The following is a 25,000-nucleotide window of genomic DNA, read 5'->3' on the forward strand; positions in this document are numbered from 1 at the left end:
CAAAACCATGATAATATCCTGCACTGTATCAGTTTTAACACCTTTCCAACAAAATAGTGTGTTCCGAAAGAAAATGTTAGAAAATTCCCACCAGTACAAAGTATCACTTTCTTGAGAATGTAACTTCATTTTCTAACACCATCAGTTCAGGTTGAGAGAAATTCTCTCGTATAACAAAAAGTCTGCTCAGAAGCATTATCTCACAGCCCTTTCATCCTGTTGCTTTTGCATTGCTTTGTGCCACATCACATCTTCTGAGAGGCGGTGGCTGAGCACACGTGGGCAGGACAGCGCAAGGATCCCCTTCCAGGCCTGCGCTGCTCAGGCTCACATTCTGCCTTCTCTAAAGGGGTCAGAGTGAAGCACATTCGGAGAGGTCACAGGAGAACCTCTCCTCATTTGGCATCGGGGAGCTGATCTGCTTGAGGATGTGCAATTTGCATCACTGTTCTGTGGGACATTGAGCAGAGGTTTTGCGTTCTCCATAGTAAGGTGATTTGCCCATTCCTCACCTTTGCAGTGCAAATTGAAAAAAAAAAAGTATCATTTTTTTGATTTATCGTAAAGGTAATTAGGAAATAATGACAAAAGGTAAAACATACAATGAAGACTTTTACTTTGTTTTATACTCACCCCTATAACGTCTGAAATGATGACGGAAAATATGGGTTGCAAGGCCCCATTGATAATGGCACATAAAGTTCCAATAACAAAGTATGGCCATTCAGTTTTATTCAACTCCATAATTTTAAAAAATGAGACTGGCGGCATGCTTTTATCCTAAAATAAAGGGATTCCGTCAGTATAAATATAATACATTAACGGAAGGAAATGAGGGATGTGTGTATTATTTGTAATATCCTTCTTATCCCATATGCTATGTTGGAAGACCCAAACTAACTGATCTTTAAAAACCATTACAATTAACTGCAGAAATTCTTACTGTTACTCAGTACCCAATAATAATAACATAAAAGAAGAAGGAAAGGACCAATGAATGCTACATTAGCTCTCATTTCTTCCAACAATAACAATTTGAGCCTTTCCCTGTAAGAATTAGTCATAAATCTCATTTACCCTTTGTGGGACTATCCAGAAAAAGAAGTTATGAATTTAAACCACTTTTTGCATTTAATGGTATTGAATGTTAAAATAATTGCTTCTTGCTCATTGCTGAATATGATCTCTTTCTCGTTTAGGTCATTAGATAGCTGGATAATTATGTGTTAATTTTCATTCATTTATCTGCTAACATAGATGTTTTAGGCAATAGATAGTAAAACATCTAGACAAAAATAGTAATTATTCTCTATTCAGGGTGTATTACTTGAGTTATATGAGTAATTACCTGCTTTTGTTTTTGTTCTACAATTAAATACATTAACACGCTACTTAGGCTATTCCCATACTCAAGTAATTTTGTTTCATAATTTTACTTGAATAAACTATTTCAAGTTCACAACAAAAAATAAATTTTAGCTTCGGGGGAAAAGACTGTTTCCGTAGAAATCTTATGTGATTTTGTCAATTTATGTGTCTTTAACCAGACACATAGGCTGCCTTCACACATTTTGTTAAAAAGTTACTCCCTCTTGAGTGGGACCACATTTCTTTCTTATCCCATTAGTTTTGGAAAACACACATGTAAGAATACAGAAGCACTCACAAGCTCAGCAGCTTCTACATCAGGTTCATCATTCTGTATTCTGAACCTTTTTATGCTTTTCCGAGTGGACTGTCTTTTCTGTCGACTCAGTATTGATGCTTTCCGTGCCTCCTGTGAGACAGCTGGTGCGTTACCTTCTTCCTCTAACTGATCCTCAGTCCCTGATGCCTGAAATGAAAGAGTGTGATGCTAAAAATTGTTTACAGCCATATTATCTTGTACTTTCAAGTCATGATCAATTCTAAATAACAACAAAAACTGCTGTTAAGTAAATGGAAGATTGATAAGAACTGAGCAGTGTTACAAAGCCCAAGCAAGTATTGAAGTTTCATTAAGTCATCTCTATACTCATACTCATACTCTATACTCATACTTACACGGGGAGGGGAAAAGTTTTAGCAACAGAAAATTATTTTCTTACTTTTTGCCAAGTTAAACTGTTCTGAAAACATACAGTAGAGTTAACTAAGTTAACTGAAGACACCCCTCCTGCCACCCCAACCTCTTTAAAATGTAGAAAATTATATGAAAGAGCCTTAAAGTAAAAGAGTTAAAGTCAACAAGAGGAGGGAGCCATGAAGAACAGGAGCAAGGCTTCCAGCTGCTTCAAAGTTAAGGCCTGACAGAAACTCTTTGAGAAGTTCAGGAGACAGCTTGAGAGGTAAAAATATTCTAGATTGGCCATGTCTGAATTACAACACTTTGGATGCCTGAGTCACTAAGATGCTGGTGATTTGCAAAAATACTTGCATAAAAGAGGATGAGTTTTCACAATGTGGGAAGCACTGGAGGATGTGACTTGAGGAGGATGTGGAGTCTCCATCCTTGGAGGTATTCCAAACCCAGCAGGAAACAGCCCTGAGCAACCTGCTCTGACCTCAGAGTCCGCCCTGTGTTCAGCAAGGGTTGGACTAAATGAGCTACAGAAGTCCCCTCCAGCTTGAGTTCTTTTATAATTCTATGATTTGGAAATGTAGTCTGAAAATCAGTCAGCTCCAGAACTTCATTTTTTGCCACAATCTTAATTTCTACTTTCTCACATACTTCATTTTTAATGTTATACTTTTAAAGAAATGTTTTTACTTAGAATTTGTGTGATTCACAACTTTGAATTAAACTCGAACACTTTACTTAATATAGTTTTCTTAATATGAAGTTTAGTACTCTTCAGGGAAGCTTTTTGCTCCTAGAGTTTTTCTGCTGAGAAAACACTGCAAAGCTGAAGGTACCTTTGGGAGTAATTCAATTCAGTTAACACAATAGCACACAATATGATAAAAGCTATGAAAAAATGTTTGTGAAAAAGCTACCTGCATATTAACAAGCTTGTAGTAAATTCCCTTCTGTTCTATTAATTCATTGTGAGTCCCTTGTTCTGTGATGACACCATTTTCAAAGGCAGCTATAAGATCCGCATTTCGAATTGTTGACAAACGATGAGCGATAACAAGCGTAGTGCATCCTTTCCTGACCTGGAAACAGCATAATGATGGCCTCACATTAGCATTGTCAGGTACAGATGATATTTCTCCTCTTCATATTAGATTTGAACAAAATATTTTAACTGAAAAATTTTCCTTGGAAACGGTGTTCTTGTAAAGATCAAAATTGTCAACTGAGAGATGTTGAATTTCACAATATTTTTCAGTTCCTCCAAAGTAAACTAAAGCAAAAATGTAACTTAAATCAAATACTGCAAAACATATTTTATTTGAAAATATCAAGTAAAGTACTCTATTTTTTTCATGTCAGACTATTACTTTCTAAACTTTATTTTTTTGAAACTGCCACTTCAATATCTTCCCAGGTTATGTATCAAATTTTCACTGAAAAAATATTATCTACCTATCTACCATTAAGCAAGTCATTGACATTTTTATTTCAGAGCATTTCACAAATATTAAAAATTAATCACTTAGCAATTTTACTTGTTCTAAATTACTTGTGTGACTTAGCTGAAAATATTTATCTAAAATCGTACATAAAATCATATGTCTATTGCTGATGTTGCTTTTCCATCTTTTTAATTACAAATAATAAAATAAATCCTATAAGTATGTAGTTTGACAGGACAAAGATATTTTTACAGGCACATTGTGACAGTGCGTGCTGGGATAAATTGCTGTTAATATCTAATGACCCAACGAGTGAATCCAAACTTTATATAATTCAGTTTAAAAATCTTCACTTAACATTTTGAACTGCTAGAATAATGGCTTAATAAGTGTTTAACAATTAGGAAATAAAAGAGAAGACTGAAATGTGTGGAATAATCTTAATGAATTTCCAGCTAAATCTGATATCTTTATACTGTCACATGATTTTATGAACTGGAAGTGACAGCTCTTTGAACTATCCTATAAGAAATAGTAGGCATTCTCTTGGTAGTCTGAAAGTTTCACAACGTCTGAGATCATCTTAAAAAGTTAAAATCACATCCAGATGTAGAAGAAAAACAAGTTAACATCCTTCATTATAAAAAGCGGAATGCCTCGTTCACATAAACAGTAAGCAGAGATTCGGCAGAGATCTGGTGAAGCCTGCAGGGAAAAGTGGTCTCCTCTAGATCTGATGTAAACCTTCTATAGAGGTACGTGCTCAGCACAGTGAAGAAGGGAAAAAGTAGGCGAGAGGAGGTCAGATGAATGCTCGGCACACAACAGCTCCGCTTTTCTCTTGCTTAACATCAGCAATCAGAGCTTGTCTGGTCTGAGCAAGTCTTTCTGGCATGCTCTGCCAGCAACATCAACAGGGAGATTCATCTCACCATATGACATATTTTAAAGATAGGTGGAGGAGGTGAGAGGCTAGGTATTAGTAACTTGTTTAAACTGGCTGTATACAAGTTTTATATTGCAGCAGTTACTTGGGATCCCACCAAACAGATCTCGATCAGCAGTTCTCTGCCCTCCTGCCTCTGGGATTCACTTTACAGGGCATGGGTTGGGAGAAAGATCCCTGTGTGTGCCAGCTAGTGTAGCTTCACGGAGTAGTGTGAATTATCAGGAATTAGGAGTGGTGGATAGAGAGTCTAACTCTCACTGAAATTAGTGGCAATTAGGCATCCAAGTGAAAATTAGGACTAAAATATCTTTGGAGATGAGAACATAGATTTTGTTTCCTGATACTTCCAGACACAATGCTGCACAGTGGGTAGAGTAAGGCTGTTCTTCTGAGGCAGAATAGCATACAAAGGCAAAATGCCTATTGTCCATAGATAAACTGTGATCATTGCTGAAAATATTTATGTAATGGAGGTAATTTGTGTTCACCCAGAGGATAAGCACAGTTGCACAGTGAGAGAGAGAAACAGAAGGAGGAAAATACCCAACAAACATTCAGCCTGGGGAATAAGTGAAACTATTTTGGAAACGGTTCATATACTTGCTTAGAGAAGACAACTGGATGTATAGGATTGGCTATTTTTTTTCAACTGTCTAGGTGGTTCAGAAGTTATGTCTAGACAGCAGTCAACATGTAGCAGCTGCTCCTGAAAGCACCCTCAAGTTGGTTTTGAATTACTTTGCTGGGTGTTTATGACAACATAGCCCACATGGATCCCCAGACCTGCTTGGGATTATTTAGCTCTTAACCCATGTTGAGCTTTCCACTGCTCCAAAGACCAAAGTTGTTTGGGAAAGTCTGGTACAGTGCAGTCCTACCCATAACATTATTAACTGAATTCTGTGGGCACTTGCAAAATACCTCTGGAAAATCTGCCTGACCTGATATAGCTAGTGCTGGCAAATTTCAAAGCAGACTGCTAATATATTTCTTTTTTAAAGCATCTCATTATTCATCCCCATTTAGAGTTCGTAATCTTCGTATGAACAGAAAGTCTTTGCCAAATTCAGGTTTACCTTAGACTTTTTAGGGGTCTCCCTTTCTCCCAGCTGTTTAAACAAATTAGCAATACTGACCTTGTCCAGTGCTGCCTGCACAATGGATTCACTCTCAGTATCCAAGGCTGATGTTGCCTCATCAAGCAAAAGAATTTTAGGATTGCGAACCAGAGCTCGGGCAATTGCTATTCTTTGCTTCTGGCCTCCACTCAGCTGTGCCCCTCTTTCTCCAACCATGGTTTCAAACTTCTACAAGGCAACCACACAAATTTCCAAAACAGTCAGTGGTACAGTCCTTTAACCAAAGAAAGGCAGTGAAAAGAAAAGGCACATGGGCATTTGTAGCCCTGGCAGTGTCCTCTCCTTCCTCTAAAACAGTACAGGATAAACATCCATTTGTGGTTTTACCCGCCTAATCATTCGTGTCCCCAGAATTCTCATAGTTCTTCAAATGCTCACCAAGTCACAACCTAAAGTTGGAAAATTAACATTATGCTCCAAAGTTATGAGGCAACTCTGCACAGCTCTGCTTATTCACAGCTCTGCTTATTCACAGCTTCGGGGATAGCTTGCTCTGTTTCTGAGAATCCCTTCTTAGAACTGTTTGAGACAAGGAGGTTGAGGAGAAATTATTTCAGCAGGATGGCTGCCTTGCTTACATTGGGTAGCTTCATGATGAAGTCATAAGCATTTGCTTCCTTGGTGGCTTTTTCAATCTCTTCCATGGTGACGTCCTCACGGCCATAACGAATATTTTCTGCAATGGTAGTAGCAAAGAGCACAGGCTCCTGATTTACCACACCAATAATCTCCCGCAGATATCTTACATTTAGGGTCTTAATATCGTGCCCATCAATGGTGACCTAAACCAAAGAAAAAAGACAAAAACTGTTAGACCTAAGTGTTTTGGTGAGGGAACCTCTCCCCCCAGGTCGGAACAAGGGCAAGGAGGCCAGAACTAGACTTCCAACGACTGTGACACACAGAGCAGCCATCTCACTTGTGGTATCTTACCGTGCCTTCCTTGGGATCGTAAAATCTCTGGATGAGCTGGACAGTTGTACTTTTCCCACAGCCACTGCCACCAACCAGGGCCACTGTCTGGCCACAACTGACCTTGAGATTCAAGCCCTTCAGTATCTGTGCAAGTAAGAAAGGTAACCAAAAACATAACAGTATGTAAAAACGTCAGTGTAAACGTGAAGAAACTCTAACGACTACCATAAATTTTTTCAATAGCTCTACCTAGTCAAGGACTACATGTGAAATTATGGAGGGGCTGATGTGGAGTTTATGGAGTTTTACTGCATTATGAACAGATTCTCCCTTCTGCAAATCACTTCTACGTGTGGCATTTCACACCTACTGCAAAAGTGCAGGTCTGCTTTCTGTGCAAACCTGCTCCTCAGTCTCAGGTGGTGAAGATGCCACACAGCAATTACTGTAGTTCTAGAGGAAAATAAGAACTTTTCTTTCCCTCTTACCCTGCTGTTGACCTATGGGAGCTTTTCTCTGTAGCTTTCTGTAAAATTTCAAGAAGCAGAGAGACATTTGTAAACCTTTGTGTAATGAGAGGAAAGGCAACCTTTTCTTGGATCTTTCTTTTTCAGTTACCAAGCAGAGACAATTCATGGTTTTGTTTTTGCATATTTACATAAAACATCATATTAATTCATTGAGTAACCCAGTAGGAGGCCATCACAAGGAGATTCTTAGCTTAAAAGAAGTGGGAGAGCCAACATCCCATTAATGTTTTTCAGGACTATTCTTGTTTAAGATCAACAGGGTAAAGCAAGCATTCTGTTGTTTCAGTAACAGTAAAAACTCTGAATAATTGCCATTTTTCTCAAGAATATTTTGAATTGTGAGATTCAGGTGATGTGAAAATGAGCCAGTATAAACTGAGACAACCTAGTTTAAACCCTTAAGCTACCTTAGAACTCAATCAAAAGTCTTTGTTTTGCAAGTTTTTACATGGCAATCTACTCATTACAATATTAGGCATTTACATGGGAGCTAGCCCTGGGAATAAGATAAAAGCTAAGAGCCTGATCCAAAACCTGAAGATGCAATGGAAACATTTCACAGATTCAGTCAGCTTTGGGCCAGATACTTTGTCCTCCACTGAAGTGAGAAGTATAAATTATCTTCGTAGTATTTTGTTACACACAAATATGCACAATAAAAAGTGCTAAAAGGTAGAATGGGCCTATCTGAGGGCATTATTTAAGTTTTTATCTCCATCCTACCACCAGCTAATATTAGAGAAGAGGCCTAGGTAGTTTGAACCCTGCTAAAATGTAGCTGTGACAGCAGGAATCCTGGCACTGTCATGGCACACAAGCACCTGCTCCGTGTCTTGGGCAGGTTTTGCAGCCGTCGCTGGGGTTTTTACAGCTCTCACGTGGGATGAATTCCCAGCCATTGACGTCACATATATATGCGCAAGTTTAGGAATGCAGAGCGAGGTATTCTGTTATGCACTACCCTCTTAGACCTTACTGTTGTCAGAAGGCAAGAACAACTTAGCAGTATGCAATAGTGCTTCCATTAATACATTATGTTCCCTTGCATCCTCTGGTTTGCTCATAATTCTTGTTTTCATTTGTTACACAACATCCTTCACTCTTTCTCACTAGGATTAAGTGCTAACAAGGTCACCTCTGTAATAGATGAAGAAGTAAAAAAACAAAGCTCTTATCTAATACTAGATAATCTTATAAACATTTTAGTAACCTGACACAGAATTAACTGAAAATAGTAGTCTTTCTAGTTTCCATATTGATTCTAATGGCAGCTAATATGAATGCCAAATGATTTCAATTCATCTCTTTAGAAACTGGTGAGCTGGAATATTTTCTTTGTCTATTTATTTAAAAGTTGACTATGCAATCCCCCTTCTTCTCTCTCCCCCTCCTACCTGAACTAAAAGGAAACAGATCCCCTTTTATAGATGAGCAAATGTGGACTTCCTTCACGTTGAAAAGATTATTTTCCAATACATTATTAATAAACATATTTTCAGAAATAATTCAGATCTCTTCCCCCATTAATTGCATCAAGACTCACCTTAGTGAGACATCTCTAATAAGACAATATCTTCTTTCAAAGGGGCAGGTTTTGCATTGTAAATGTAATAAAGTAGGTGTTGGATCTGCTGCCAGTTTCTCAGAGAAACACTTTTAACAGACTTATGGTGTGGGCAATTTTGGCACATCACTATACTTCTATAACATTTTTATTGGTTTAAAACAAGTATTATTACGGTCAACATCTTTCATTATATTTGAAACTTAGAAGGATCTCCAATCTTTCAGCTTTAAGTGGAAATTTCTTGTAGTTACATGTTATTTTAAAAGATTGGCTCTTAATTAAATTAATTAATCAGTTCTGGCTAAAATGTGTTATCAATTCCAAATAAAAGCAAAGGTTTCCATTATTTCTAGGACTTTTTTTTTTTTTTTTTTAAATTATAGCAGTTGTTTTTCTCTGAGGCAATCAAGTTATCTTAAATGCAATCTGTATCATATCCATGTGTAATACCTTAGTTTCTGGCCTAGCAGGATAATTGAAGTAAACGTTTCGGAATTCCAAATTCCCCTTAACATGCTTCGGTTTATAGCCAGCATCGGATGAACTGTCAATTCGAGGTTCCTGTGCAGAATAACATGTCAAGAAAAAGGAAAAAACCCACATTGTTTAAATTCCTAATGACATTTTAGCATGATACGTCTCTGCGACATCTTAGACATTACTGTTACCATATAATAAGGCATAGAAGGCCTCATTGCAAAGTGGCTGCAGCTACTCATAGATGCATGAAGATGCCAGTCCAGGCCACTGGTACATTTGCTCTCGGAGGTGAGTAACCAAGGCAAATCCTCAGGGCCTTAAGTCTTCAAGGGTGTAAATTAAGGAATAGAGGAAATAATCTAAAACACCAGTGAAAGAAGGAGTAATGTACACATTCACATCCAGCCATTGCGTACAAATAGTAATTTGTGTTCATGATTCCACTTCTTCCTTTAATGTACTGTAGGAGACAGCAGCTGTGCCATATTAACACAGACAGAGGACTAGCTTTTAATGCATTTGTTTTAATTCCTACCCAGGACAGTCTAGAATCAGGAATAGTGCATTAATATCCATAGGCAGAAATACAGCTTGTATAGACAACTCAAAATTAGTTGTAAAACAGCACTGTAGTCACAATGATACTATAGCAGTAAGGTTACAGCCCCTGCCAGCCAGCCAGTATGTGCCGTAAGTCTGGTAAGTAATTATAGCTCAAACCAATCCTTGTCAGGCATGGTGCTGCTGTTACTGGTATCTCAGCTAGTTACTTGACTTAGCATGGGTATAATTACAACAGCTGCACTCACACCTCTGGTACGTGTGACCTCAGAGGTAAAAATGTCAGCAGACACTTCAGCATTGTTTCGTAACTGTCATCTGATGCAGCAAAAATTGGAAATGCAACCCTAAGATTAGTTGTATTTTATATGTAGTATTTAGATAACTCTTACAATATTTACGAAACATAGAAGTATTTTAGTATTGTTTTATATAGGACTTGAGTAGAAGTTACATTGCCAAACTACACAGATATAGTCACTATAAAGGCAGTCCTTTTTAATTATTGATAGCTGGAGAGAAATTTTGTCAATAAAGTGAGCATAGTTACAGAAGATCTAGAATCCTCTCTCAGTTGTTGAGTTGGGTTTTTTTTAAGAATGAAGATTGAAGTACATTTATTCAGGTAAGCTTTGAAATAATTTCCTTTCCATCTTTAACCTAGTCTTCTGAACTACTAGATAAAAAAACTGGTTGGAATTTGTATCTTCCTCAGTTATTAGCTCATATTCCAGTATTTAGATGTTTGTCCTGTATCCAAAATTGTGATAGGTAGAATTTTGAAATGCTATGATACTGTACACATAATTGCTAATTTTAATTCAGAAAAGAAGTCAGATGTTCAACTCTTTTAGATGACAGACATGGCAAAGATACTCACATTGTCTATAATACTAAAGATTGCATTAGCAGATCCTCTTGCATTGGCAAATGCCTCCATACTTGGTGCAGCCTGTCCAACGCTAAAAGCTCCCAGTAATACAGAAAAAAAGACCTAAAGAGAGAAAAAAACCAAACCAAAACAAAACAACTCAACCAAACACATAACACATAGCTAGGAATTAATAACTAATTAGATAGCTTCATTTATCTGAGAACATTAGGTATCATTGCTTCAAGTAGTTTCATGCATGCTATGCAATATGAGGTAATCTAGAGTCAAAGCAGCAATTAAACAGGTGGCAATCATTTAACAAAAGGTAAACATTTATAGGAAAAAAGGGAGTCAAATCTCCTTTTTCCAGAACTAGACTGTAAGAAGGATATTGTGATGTGCTGATGGCTGGGATTTTTCTTTAGAGTGACAATAGAGGTCAGAAGGATGTTTCTAATTCCACTTGTACAAAAATTAGCCATCAGTTAATTTTATGATTAAACATTAAAAAAATCTCATTCTTTCTTCTTGTAACATAAAACCAGGAGTAATTCAACCCAAAATGTAAAGGCACAGTGATCTATTTCATTGTAGTACTGGCAAGAACAGAACCAAATGTTTGAGGAAACTGGAAACTTCTTTGTCTGAAACTGAAATTGTTTGTCACACCAAAAGCAGACACATTTCTAATCTACTTTTTTCAGCCTTGAGTCTGACTTTTTCATGTTTGGGTGTTTTTTCTGAATACATGCAACTCTGCTGTACATTCCAGATGTTGGGAATGAAGACTTGTTTGCATTTTATTGTAACCATATCTAAGTATTAGATCGAGCTTATATTACAGTCTAAATCATTAGAGGCCCAGAGGAGGTGACAGTGAGTATGGCCGTCTGCAAGGACCAGCCATGACCCCTGCTCTACAGCCATGTGCTGCTTGCAAGGTAAGGTGCAAGCCTGGCTGCAGGTGCTTCAGCTTTCCCTGCTCTATCAGTTGCTTTCATTGAGAATATTAGAGCAAAGGTCCTTCCCATATGGTTTCTGCAGGGTGTTGGTAGTATAAACGCACCTGCCTGGCTTTGCCCTGGAGGAGACAAAATCATAGAATCACAGAATCATTTAGGTTGGAAAAGACCTTTAAGATCATCAAGTCCAACCATAAACCTAAAGCTGCCAAGTCTACCACTGAACCACGTCCACGTCCAGCACCACATCCACGTGTCTTTTAAAAACCTCCAAGCATGGTGACTCAACCACTTCTCTGTGCAGCTTGTTCCAGTGCTTGATAATTTTTGGTGACAAAATTATTCCTAATATCCAACATAAACCTCCCCTGGCACAACTTGAGGCCATTTCCTCCCATCCTATCACTTGCTACTTGAGTAAAGAGACTGACATCCACCTCACAAAAACCTCCTTTCAGGTAGTTGTAGAGAGCAATAAGGTCCCCCCTCAGCCTCCTCTTCTCCAGGCTAAACAAACTCAGTTCCCTCAGCTACTCCTCATCAGACTTGTGCTCCAGACCTTTCACCAGGTTCATGGCCCTTCTTTGGACTCTCCAGCACATCAATGCCTTTCTTGTAGTGAGGGGCCTAAAACTGAACACAGGATTCGAGGTGGGACCTCACCAGTGTCATGTACAGGGGGACGATCACTTCACTGGTCCTGCTGGCCACACAGTATACTTACCCACCTGGTCATAAGTCAGAACAATTTAATGAGCAGCTCTTCAAAGGCTCTTAGGTCTTGCTAGAGACCCTGGTGCCTGGGCATAATAGAGAGGTTGGCTTCAGGAGCTGCTGAGCTATCACAGATGAAGACTCCTTAGCAGGCAGGCTGTGACTGGGATCATAGAATCATTTCAGTTGGAAGAGACCCTCAGGATCATCAAGACCAACCATAACCTAACTCTAGCACTAAACCATGTCCCTAAGAACCTTGTCTAAACACCTTTTAAACACCTCCAGGGATGGTGACTCCAGCACTTCCCTGGGCAGCCTGTTCCAATGCCTGACAACCCTTTCCCTTATGAAATGTTTCCTAATATCCAGTCTGAACCTCCCCTGGCACAACCTGAGGCCATTTCCTCTTGTCGTATCACTTGCTACTTGGGAGAAGAGACCAACACCCTCTATGCTACAACCTCCTTTCAGGTAGTTGTAGAGAGTGATAAGGTCTCCCCTCAGCCTCTTTTTTTCCAGGCTAAACAGCCCCAGTTCCCTCAGCTGCTCCTCGTAAGACTTGTGCTCCAGGCCCCTCACCAGCTTTGTCACCCTCCTCTGCACTCTCTCTAGTACCTCAATGTCCTTCTTATGATGAGGGGCCTAAAACTGAAAGCAGCATTCAAGGTGCGGCCTCACCAGTGCTGAGTACAGTGGCACAATCACTTCCCTAGTCCTGCTGGCCACACTATTCCTGATACAAGCCAGGATGCTGTTGGCCTTTTTGGCCACCTGGGCCCACTGCTGGCTCATACTCAGCTGGCTGTCAATCAACACCCCAGATCCCTCTCTGCCAGGCGGCTTTCCAGCCACTCTTCCCTGAGTCTGTAGCGCTGCCTGGGGTTGTTGTGACTCAAGTGCAGGACCTGGCACTTGGCCTTGTTAAACCTCATATAATTGGTCTCATCCCAACAATCCAGCCAGGTCAGATGCCTCTGTATGGCCATCCTACCCTCCAGCAGATCAACACTCCCACCCAATTTGGTGTCATCTGCGAAGTTACTACGGGTGCACTCAATCCCTTCATTCTGATCATTGATAAAGAGATTAAACAGAACTGGCCCCAATTCTGAGCCCTGGGGAACACCACCTCCTCTCTGCTGTGTTGTATTTCCAGCAGGCATCTGGTAGGTTGAAGTCACTCATAAGAACAAGGGCTAGCGATCGGGTGGCTTCTCCCAGCTGCCTGCAAAATACTTCATCTGCCTCTTCATCCTGGTTGGGTGGTCTGTAACAGACCCCCACCAGGATGTTTGCCTTGTTGCTCTTCACCTTGATTCTCACCGATAGACACTCAACCCTACCATCACCGTCCTCAAGTTCCAGACAATCAAAAAACTCCCTAACATACGTGGCTACTCCACCTCCTCTCCTTCCTCACCTATCCCTTCTGAAAAGTTTACAGCTGTCTAATGCAGCATTCCAGTTATGAGAGTCATCCCACCATGTTTATGAGATTGCAATTAAATCATAGTTTTTCTGCCTCACAAGGGCTTCCAGTTCCTCCTGTTTGTCGCCCATGCTGCATGCATTCATATAGATGCACTTCAGCCAGGGTATTGATTCCACCACCTTTTTCTGGTGAGGAGCCCTAATTCGAACCAGGATCAAACCTTTAACCACACTGTCATACCCCAAGCCCTCCGACAAAAGGTCCAACCTGATATCAGTGAGATAAAGACTGTAGGTAAATGAACTGCGTCTAAACAGGAGCTAATGTGTTACAAAGGGAATGCTACCTGATGCCCGGCCTTTCTCTCCTGAATGCATGAATCATGATTCCTAGAAGATATACCTCAGTCTTTTAGCAAAGACTGAATAAAAAACCAACAGCTAATTTATTATTGAGCCAAGCTGGCTTTTTAACAAGTGGCTTTGAAACAGGTGATTTTTATGTTGCTACCCAGCTTACAGAAATATTGATGGTATGAAGAAGTGTAATGGTTTTGGTTTTGTTAGCAGGGATGAAACAGTGAAAAATGTAGTTTGAAAAGCTAACTTCAATCTCACTTAAAATCTGAAGTCACATATTCCAATAAGATTATACAGGATCAGTTCAGTATTTTTCGTAAACATTGTTCAGCTACTGATGAATACATACTGTAAAGACTGTTCCAAGTGTATAATCATCGGAGAGTATCAAAGTGGTTCCATACCAGAAGGCCAAAGCATATGATGCATATATTAAAAAGAAAGCAATGCCCATAGACATATTGGCTGAAATAGCCTTTTTTATACCAATGCGTTTGGCATCTTCTAAACTTTTTTGGTATCTGAAAGAAAAACAAACAGAGTATACACAAAATTACTCTTTCTTTCATTGTGTATATTTATAAATTTCCCATAAAATACATCAAAGATATAGAAAATATTTTTGTAAACATGGATTGAATCCTGAGAAAGATCTTGCTAAGAGCAGAAAATATTTTGACTGCCTTGCATGTTGTGACAGGTTGAGCTGATCAGTTTTATCTAGAACAAGTCCTGGATGAGTGGAAAAGGCTGTGATGAGGTATTAGACAGCTTTAATCTTGGGATTTTCAGTGGAATCTTCCAACTGTGAGTGAATATTACTGATGCTATGAAGAAAAGTAAGCAGTGCCTAGCTAGGGGAAGAACTGGCTGAAAGATGTCTCCTCTTGATGTGCAGACTTCATCTGAGTAGCTCATAGTAGGCATCTAGGATTGAGAAGAAACTTTCTGAGGGAATAAAGTGTAACAGTTGGGAGAGATTCACATAAATTCCAAAACCAGTTCTGATGTATAGGAGGATTAACGAAGGCACAGCAATGTTAAAAGAATAGAAGAATCAATAACAAGAGAAAGAAAATACTGGCATTGGATCAAAAATAAAGGTAACAAGGATGGGATAACTGTTGCATGAGTGTTGCAGTTCATTGTAAAAAAAAAAGGAGAAATGATGATATGGAGAAAATCAATTTATGTCAAAATCTCTTTAATGATGAATATAAAAGATATTCTTGGGATGGTGCTTGTATCTCATAGTCTAGATTGGATTTAGACATGGACAGAAAGAACAATTCGGTCTGAAGTGTGTGACTGTGAGATACACATCATAAATACAGAGTAAAGAATCAAATGCCAACAATAGTTGTATGACCCATGTGCTCCAGGAAGTGAGAGCTGAGAAGTTTCTTTAAATACTCACTGAACAAACAAAAGAAGATTTTTTCAAAATTAGTTCAAGGCTATTAAGATAAAACTAGTTATAGATAAAAATCAGGGATAAAATGATTGCAGGTTGAATCAGTTAAAGTAATTGCAGACATGCACAAAAAAGGCCTGGAACAAACGTTTTCAGTTTCATGGCTTTTAGAAATTAAAAAGCATTGAGATTATAATTGTACTGGGGATAGCTCTGAATCTGTAGCTCATCCTCAACTTCAAGTTCAAAAAACCCCCACAAATATACATAGTGCCAAAGCAGGATGACCAGTGTGAACTAGGGTATTTTAATTACCACATCTGACCTGAGAGGGAAAGCAGTAAGGAAGGAATGTACCTCTCATGGCGACCATGGACTCTTTGTTTCAGAGTATTAAATAAACTGGCAAACATAACATTGGTCCAGTAGTAAAGACTTCTAGTGATTATTTTCAACTTGTGAACAGAGCCACAGGACTGAAGTATTAAAAAAGAAACAGTAACCTGAGAAACTACAGCCTTGTAGCCTGACAAAAACAGTACATAAATCTTGCAAACGAATCATTAAGAAAACAATAAAATCAGAAATAAATGGAAATGAAGTAAAATCATACAAAATTATGAGAAATGAAATGTGTCATGGGTTATGAAAGTGAAGGATTAACCCAATGACTTTTCTTTAATACTGCCTTTTCTAGAGAGGTGAGACACCATTGGGACTTTGTTAGTGCCATCTAATGCCAATTTATCCTAAAGCCATGGGATAAATTGTTAATTAAACAGTAGTTGTAAAATAGTAAAAGAACAGTAAGTTAAGGAACTATTTGAAGCAAGACAGTGATGTTCAGCAGGGAGCTATAATACCCCACGAGTTGACAACATGAATTCTTCAGTCAATCTCAGAATTCATGGTTTGTCTTTATTTTAGTGACTTGGGCATGCAAAAAATAGTTCTTTCAGCTGCCTGAACTGGGCAGTGGTGGCAGCTGGAGCATAAATGGAGAAGCGAGTCAGGGGATGGTGCATATTTTCTGTGAATGATGCAATTGTTACTGACCTTTGAGTTTGAAAAACTCCTGCCAGTATTTGTCATCATGCTGGTTATCTTTAGATAAAAGATCAAAAAGATAGCGAGAATTACATTACATAGTATAATATGAATAAATACACGTGCATGACCTTGGTTTGTGACCTTAGTCTTATAATTGCCTTTTTTTGACACATGCCTGCCTTTTTTGCTTGCAACTTTCATTCGGCGTATGAGGCCTGTAAGACAATATTCTCTTTGGGGAAGGGACTGCATCTCTGCATGTTTTATGGTGCTTTTTGAAGCTAATAAAAAAGTAAAGAAAAAAAAGTCAGCAGCAAAGATATAAAAGCATTCAAAATCTCTTATGTCACTTATAAAAACAGCCAACATATGGAAACTTTATTCTCACCTTTCAATTTCTTTTCTCTGTCCTCCAAATGCTACCACAGTTCGAATTGCTCCCAGAACTTCCTCTGCAACAGCTCCTGCTCTTGCATATGCAGTTAGCTCTTTGTTAGTGAATGCAGAAATTATCTGTGTAGAAGCAGAAGTTTGACGAAGGGCATCATGAGAATGCTAGCATTGCATAAAATATATTAACTAGAAAAATGCGTGTTATCTGCTGCCAAAAAATGAGATTGTATTTTCAGCTCTTCTGTACTTTGATCGTTTTGGAAAGCCAGAGGAGCTGACTAAGATCCGTTACACTTAGAAATACTTGCACCACCACCGTCAGGCAGTTCTGGTTTGTGTCAGGACACTTAGTTGCCCGACGAGCATGGGAACACTCATGCTGCCAACACACAGCAGGCTGAAGACGAAGTTATAGAAGAGCGCTCATGTGCTATGAAGTATTAGGGACTGCACATGTTAAATAGGGTTGGGATTTTCATCTTAGCTGAAAGGGCAAGGCTGGCCAGTCTCACGGAAACTCAGTAGCCAGTTGGTACTCCACAACCCGATGCCCCTCTAAAAGTCCTAGCCAAAAGCAATTACATTTCTATGGATTAAGTCTCTTTCCAAGTGGTCTGCATCCACTTGTGGAGTGCTATTTTCAGTAAGTTATTGGCAGCTGAGCGAACAGCAGAGGGACAACCCGGAGCAGGGTTCGCGGTGTGCCGGCTGCCCAGGTGTGGCTGCCTGTGTCCCTGTTATGTCCCTGGGGGTAATGTCCTCCTCGGCTTGGGGTCAGAGCCCACAGATGGACCTTATCAAAGGAAACCTGATTTACTGCAGGTTCCTGCCTGAACTCATTGTCAGTTACCTGCAATGACTGCAGCTGTGCTCTTTTACTTCATTTCTGTATTTATTTATTTTTACTGACAGTACTGGGTTATTTTGGTGTACTTATCATGGAGTCCAGTGAAGAAGGCAAAGGTACCGCTTGTTTACCCTTTCATAGCAGGGTATGTTATGCTTAGGTAAACTTTGAATCAGTATAGCTGAGTCCATGGTGGAGGGATTGCCCTTCCTCAGCTGCACCAGTGTCGTCATGCACCTATTCACACCCTTCTGTGTGTGGGCAAGGTCTAAATTCGCTGAGAGCTAGTTTGTATTTTTAAGTCTTACAGATACCAAAAGGGATCATCGAAGATGCATGAAAACTCACACTTTTTGCCTACCTTTGCCCAGAGAGCTGATGAGAATCCCAGAACAGGACTGAGTGCCAGGATCACAAGTGTTAATTTCCAGCCTTTTGTAAAACCAACTATAAACCCAGCGAAAAAGGTAGCCACTGCCTGAAAGAACATTGCCATTTTTTCCCCTATTCCTTCATTAATCTTGGAGATGTCACTGTAAAAAACCAAATTATATCCAAACAAATAAGGAAGTGTGGAAAAGGCAGAAATGAGCTCTTCGGATACAGTACACTTCTTCAGTGCTCTGTCGCATTTCCAACACCTGCAATTCAACACAGCTACAAGTTTGCAGCCACAGAGGGCATGGAGCAGCGTTCTCCAACATCTCTTCCTCAGGCTCCATTTAGATGATCCATATACATCTCAGGGTCCGTATAATAGCATAGCTTACCGATGAGTTTAGTGAGATAAAATAACATTGCTCTGAGGGAAGTATTACAAGTGATTATCAATAATTAGAATTAATACTCAGCAATTAACTGATATTTAATACTTACTCTACAAGTCTGCTGTTAAGTTCGCCTACATCATTTACATCGAACCATCCAATCTCCTGTCTCATTACAGCGTGAAAAAACTCTTGTCTGATTCTTTTTATTTGCCGGCCAGCAGCCAGCATCCAAAATGAAACTTGCATGTAGGCAGCAAAAAGAACAGCAGCTCCTATTCCAGAATAATAATATGCATATCTGAAAGAAAACAAAAAGATTGGAAACTGAATTAATTCTATTCCAAATAGGGCTAGCTGCCATTTCTCTATCTTCACTAAAATGAATATTTTTAAAGTTCTTTCAGAATCATCTTGCTAACTTATATCACAACTTCTGTAAAGTAAAAAAAAAAAAGTAATGTCTCAAAATCCATGAAGGCATCAAAGTAAAAAAGCAAGTTTCAAATGGCATATTTACTCTTAGAAACACTTCCCACAGTGAATGAAAATTAAGACAGGTATTTTAAAAATGCTTAATTGATATAAAAGCAAAAGTAAGTTAGATTCAGGATATCCACTTTCATTTAATGAAGTAAAGACAGTGACATTGAATTTTAATTGTTTGATTCTATCATCATTAAACTGTTTTGTTTAGTTGTCTTTGAGAAATGTTAGTTTAGTTTTTAAGATTGTGTACATTCCTAAGGAAAAATTAACAAATTAATGTCTAGGTACTGTTCATACAATTACAACAAAATAAAGCTCTGCAAATACAAAAAAAAACCCCAACCCAACAAAACACTATTCTAAGTACTTTTGTTACAACCGAATGCCAAAGATGTTTTGTGATTGCAATTAAACAAAATATTTCATATTTAGACTGAAAAAATTATATATTATTAATAACTTAAATGAGAAGCTGAATGTTCTTAATCATAGCCAGCATAATGAAAAAGTTACAAAAGGCAGCAAAACTTGGGAAAAAACCCTGAATTTATGCATTTGTTCAAACATTTAGTTTATGCCAAAACACAATGGAATTAATTTAATTTTAGTTCAAAATCTCTATTAATTATGGTTATTTTACAATATCATTAGTAACAATTAATTAGAAAAGAAAAATAAGTCATTGTGAATTATTTGTTCAATTTCAATTGTGAAGAAAGGTATAGTTCTGATTTTGCCAGCTTTTTTGCATGACAAATATACCTAATGTTTAGATTTTTATTCCAGTTCCAGAATTGAGCCACATAATTTTTGTATCAAGAATTCTTGATTCTTGCCCTACACAGTGGGGTTTGTCCAACAAGAGTAGAATTTGCCATCTGTGGTCTCATATCCCTTCAAGGAACAGACCCTCCCAGCTTACTTACAAAACAAGTACTCTTCTGTGAGGCTGAACAAAAAGATTAGGGTTCTCTTTCCATTTCAGAAAGGGACCATGAAGAAAGAGGAGATAGGGCTTAAAAAAAGTGGAAGCAGAAGGAAAACCTGGAAAGGGCAAAGGATGACAAAAGAAGAGATGGTGTATAGGTAGAGAGTGTAAGAAAAAGAAACAACCCTTCTCCAACCATAAACCTGGAAACTGCTCAGACGATGACACCATGTGTCCCCACAGCCTGTCTCTGAAATTAGCTGGTGCTTAACACCTTAGAGGACTGTGAAAAAACATTATTAGATTAACATGAAACATCTTGTCAGTTAGACAGTTTAATCTGCCCATCTGTCGCATCTCAGTCCCTATTTCAATTTTGTCCAATCAGAAAATGTTAAAAATACATAGCAAGTTCTTGGCCTAATTTATATCTTTTAGTTATGAGCTCTGCAGGTTTGTTGGGCATTATATAAAAAGCATTTCTCTTATCACTTTAAAATTTGGCATGTCTCAACTTCGCTGTCTGTTCTTTGTCCTTCTAAAAGTAAAGGGTACCAAAAAGTACCTGATTTACCTTCCCAATGGCAATCATTATTATCTGAAAAACTGGTAATTAAATGGAAACTCTGTCATGTGTGACTTCATAATACTCTCATTTGCTTTATTTCCAATAGACTACAAGGTGTTTGTCTTTAAGGGATGTCTTTCAGAATTTCACTTATTATCAACACATTTTTAACATGTGATCCTGTGCAGTAAGAACATGGAGTGAATAAATGGCTTGCCTAAGAAGGTATCATGAGCTTTTGATGTTGAGAGCTTTGCACAGGAGAGGAGGAAAGGGAGTAGGTTCTCGTGAGTTCCAGGAAATTTCATTTCACTTTTTTTCATAAAACTGGATACAAACTTCACTAGCTGATGGAGTAATGTAAAAACAGTATTCACAGTTTTCATACAGTTACTAGGGTGTCCAGGGTACTGTCCTTTAAAAACTTTATAAACTGATAGAAAAAATGTAGTTCAGAGATTGTAAGTAATTAGTTGACTTTGCTAACTGATTTAGTGCCATTTAATTGCGGAGAACATAAAGTAGTTTGAGGGCTTTGCATGTGATCAGTTCCAACATTTTAGGGAATTTGTTATGCATCAGTTAACACATTTGCGGTTTTGATGGAAATGAGAAAGCCAAAGAGGAGGAAATGAGGGAGCTCTGTAGAAACCCTTGCGGAGCTGGGACAGCCCTTGCTCAAGCGTGAGAGATCCTGCACCCGGGACCTGCCTCAGGACCAGGTCAGTGGCAGCCAGTCGTGCATTGGACTGTGCCTTCCTCTGTTATGGTGGTTACCTATGGCGAGAGGAAGGAAAGCAGCAGAGAAAAGGAAAAACAGTGAAGGCGAAGGTTGTGGCAGGAACGGGAGAAGTCATCTTGCCAAGCAGGCAGGGCTGGTGGCAAAACAGGAGCCGGAGAGTGCGAGGGGAGGAGGAGGAGGGAGTGATGTGTGCAGGGAGGAAGAGCAGGAGCAGGAGCACGTATGGAGAGAAAGGCATGAGAACTGGCATGGGAGGAGAAGGAGCTATCCTGACCCATGAGAAGAGGAATAACCCTCTCTCTGAGCTTCTGGCAGAAAGGTTGTAGGTTTGCTGGAGCCATCTGGCACAGATTGGGATTACAGTAGGAAAATAGAAGATGCTCCTGACTCATACAATGGTGTTTGCCTAAAAACATAACAAAACCTGAATTCCTTCAGTTGCACTAAATATTTATAGCAAGATTAATCTTGGGATAAATATTAGAACAATCTTTAGAGGATAGCTGCCCTATTACAAGAAGAGAATAGCCATGAAGTGAATGACAATCTTCCTATTACCTGGTCATTTCTTCTTCCAACAGTCCCATCAGAGCATAAGAAAAATCTTCTATAGAAAAGTTCGCTGACGTATAGTTCAATAAAGAAAAATTTTCTAAAGAGAAAATTAGAGAAAAGCTTGTTTTTATTAAATCACATGACAGTAATTCCTTCTGTAAACTCCTATCCCAGCAATGATGAATGAAGATTAAGGGCAGTCAGCTACCTAGCACCCTACCTAGCCCCTGCCCATGTTGAAGGGAACTGGAGCTATGCAACAAATTAGAAAGCATTTTCTGAAGGCAGAAGTGAACATTCTACCTGTAATATAATACGCAGTTAAAAAAATAGTTAAATTCAGCTACTCTACGATTGCTAGCCTGAATTCCGCATTTGAAATACAGTATTTGCTCTGGAATGTGTGCTGATTTAATGAATATTTATAAAAACAATACACTGGTGATATAAAACTCACCTTATTTAATAGTGCTCTGGACTACTTACAAATGTATATTCCTAAGTAAGTAAAGTTCAGAAAATTAATAGATATGGTATTAGGTGCTTCCTTCTTAGTGTCCAGGGGCCACATTTTTATTTAATTAATTATTGTTTCCAGAGGTTAAAGGTGTAATTAACTTGTATAAGAATTCATCTGTATGTGAAGCTAATCAGAAATGAACAATTCCGGAATGTGCATATTGCACTTTAATTCCAGAATAAATGTGCCTTGTTCTGGTTTGGCTCTGCAGTCGGAAGTGATCATAACAACTTTTCAGAATTAGATACAGTACTTTATATTTACACTTGATTTAAACCTAGACTAGTTTCCCAGTGCACATACTGCTTAGTAGAAATCAAATGACAAGACAGAGGTCTTCAGAGACACTGAAGAATTTGACTCTTTTGGGGATGCTTTGAGGAATATAATTATACCTCTGTGGATCGATAACAGTGATTCTTGTCCAAATATTCAGAGAGAGTGGAGGTGTTCAAAAGGCGAGGTTCTTAGGGACATAGTTTAGTGCTAGAGTTAGGCTAGGTTATGGTTGGACTCAATGATCCTGAGGGTCTCTTCCAAACAAAATGATTCTATGATTTTATGAAATCAATGCTTGACAGGTAAGTTAGGTAATTAAAATAAGCATAATGCTCTTTAATGAAGAGCATTTGGCTGAACCATGCAACATGAATACAGCGTTCAGCTCTTTGCCCTCTGTACTTTGTCTACTTCTCTGTCAAGGAGCAAACTGGTGTTGGGGAGATTGTGGGAAACACCACAGAGGTCTTTGGAGAAGTTTGGAAAATTCCACATTCAGGTAGCGTGAGCAACATTTTAGAAGAAAAGGAGAAAGGTGGTGGTATTTGGACAAAAGGGGCTCTCTGGTGCATCTTTTTGAAGTCTGGTAGTTTATATGCTCAAACTCAGCAGCAGAAAAGCAATTTTTCTGATAATCTCATCCTTGTATCAGTCTGAAACTCATTTGCTAATCTCAGGAGAAATAGAGTCATGTAGCCCAGGATCATCTTCTTTTACTTCCTAATACATTTCTCTAAAACCTACATTTTTTTATAATTCAAGATCAGAATTTTACATTTAAGTCACACAAATAGAATAAAGTTACATTGGAAGAACTTTCTCTACTCTAGAGGTGAGAAAGTGTTCTTTAGGGAAACAGACCTCATGGTTGAATGAGATTTCTTGTTCAAATGACAGAAGTAGGCTTGTATTAGGAACTCTTTTTTTTTTTGGTTCAAATAAGTGGACCTTTAATCATAGTCTTTGGGACACTTTTAATATCCTTCTAAAATACACAGCAGTTAGTAAATATTGAAATATCTAATAACTTTCGTGCTGGGTTATATATTGATTTCACCTGATTTTTTTTAATAACTGAGACTTTATTACATATTTTAGTTTACATATTTAGTTTTGTTCAGTAACAGCTTCTGATTTCAAGACACAGCACAACGCATTTTACCTTTGTTTCTTTCACTGTTTCTCATTCATGCATTTATTTAATTCCTTAACATTAATTGAAATTCTTTAAAGTTTTTCCTTTAAATCTGGCATTTCAGTTAATTAGTGAACCGTTTGTAATAGCACAGGAGACTGGTTGGAGGACATATGAAACTGGTCAAATTAAAGCCCTGTTTCTTCTCACCGTAGTGAGTGGACCAGTGACATATCTGGCCCACAGCACAGGAGCGAAGTGCTTCCCTGGGAAGAAACAGCTTGAAGCAAGCTGCTATTCTACCCTTTAGTTTTTCCCAAATGCCCTCATTTTTTGTAGCAAAAAAAGCTATGTTTCAATTGCACTAACTAGGAGCTACAGCAGTTCTTACCTGGATAAGTGATGTTTTCTGAAGTAATGAAGCTATCTGTCATGTCACCAAAGACGATCATCATGAGAGGGAGACCTGCTCCGTGGAGTACGGCCATGGTAGTGCCAAGCACCATGAGGAGTTTATCCCACCAGTCAGAGTATCGAAACTGAAAGTGGAAATAGAACTGTGCTGAAAACGTCTTTAATTACAGCAAATGCATTTGAGTGGCAGCACAGTGTTAACAGTGCAAAGGAGGCAGTAAAGAGTAAAATAAGAAAATACATAAAATGGTAAAATCATAACATAAACCAGTAACTTCTTAATAATTGTTTTAAGAATAAAATAATGGCTTTCATAAAATATGAATGATAATAAAATATTAAAAACATATGTTTAAAACAAATTTTGCATTCGATTTAACTACAGCCAATTGGAATTTAAATTTATTACTATAACTGAAATTTAAAAATTAAAATCTAAGAATATAATATCTGTAAAAATTCCTCTAATTTTACAGTCTACTCTACTGTTTCTATTTTAAATTGACTAATACTTCTCATGAAACAACAGTCATAAAAAATATGATTGTGTACTAAAGGGAGCAAGAGTTTCATCATACATTTTATTGTAGACGAGTATACAAATGGAAAATCATTCTGGGTTTTAGTCAGCCTACTGAAGTAAAAAAAAAAAATCTTAAATTCAATCACTAGGCCTGTACAGAGGCAGATGCCATGGGATGTCATGTTATCACAGTGACCTCTCAGCAGGCTCTCAGCTTATAGAAACTGTGAGATACCTTACCCTCCTTGTAGGGGGTTGGTAAGTCACTTCTCAAGCCCTGGAATGTTAATGCCTATGAGCTCACAGCAGCCAACATGTTGTAGCTTGTTCCCATCCCCATAATTTAAATAAGGAAGAAGAGAAAGAGAAAAGGGGACAAAAATGTTTCTC

The 25,000-nt window shown here is 38.4% G+C and overlaps 1 protein-coding gene across 1 annotated transcript in view; it reads right to left on the bottom strand.

The window, feature by feature from the left end:
* LOC135985909 (ATP-dependent translocase ABCB1-like) overlaps nt 1-25,000 on the bottom strand; it is a 50,653-nt gene that overhangs the window by 20,656 nt on the left and 4,997 nt on the right. Inside the window, exons 3-16 of the mRNA XM_065629609.1 lie at nt 24,065-24,212; nt 21,743-21,836; nt 18,567-18,758; nt 18,052-18,223; nt 16,839-16,963; nt 14,336-14,507; nt 10,523-10,636; nt 9,052-9,162; nt 6,523-6,648; nt 6,168-6,371; nt 5,587-5,757; nt 2,977-3,138; nt 1,667-1,834; nt 634-780 (exon numbers count right to left, since the gene is read on the bottom strand). Of these exons, the coding sequence (XP_065485681.1) occupies nt 634-780; nt 1,667-1,834; nt 2,977-3,138; nt 5,587-5,757; nt 6,168-6,371; nt 6,523-6,648; nt 9,052-9,162; nt 10,523-10,636; nt 14,336-14,507; nt 16,839-16,963; nt 18,052-18,223; nt 18,567-18,758; nt 21,743-21,836; nt 24,065-24,212 (2,106 nt within the window). The remainder of the gene's footprint in view (nt 1-633; nt 781-1,666; nt 1,835-2,976; nt 3,139-5,586; nt 5,758-6,167; nt 6,372-6,522; nt 6,649-9,051; nt 9,163-10,522; nt 10,637-14,335; nt 14,508-16,838; nt 16,964-18,051; nt 18,224-18,566; nt 18,759-21,742; nt 21,837-24,064; nt 24,213-25,000) is intronic.

The sequence above is a fragment of the Caloenas nicobarica genome, chromosome 2, assembly GCF_036013445.1.
Source record: "Caloenas nicobarica isolate bCalNic1 chromosome 2, bCalNic1.hap1, whole genome shotgun sequence".
NCBI classification, from domain to species: Eukaryota; Metazoa; Chordata; class Aves; order Columbiformes; family Columbidae; genus Caloenas; species Caloenas nicobarica.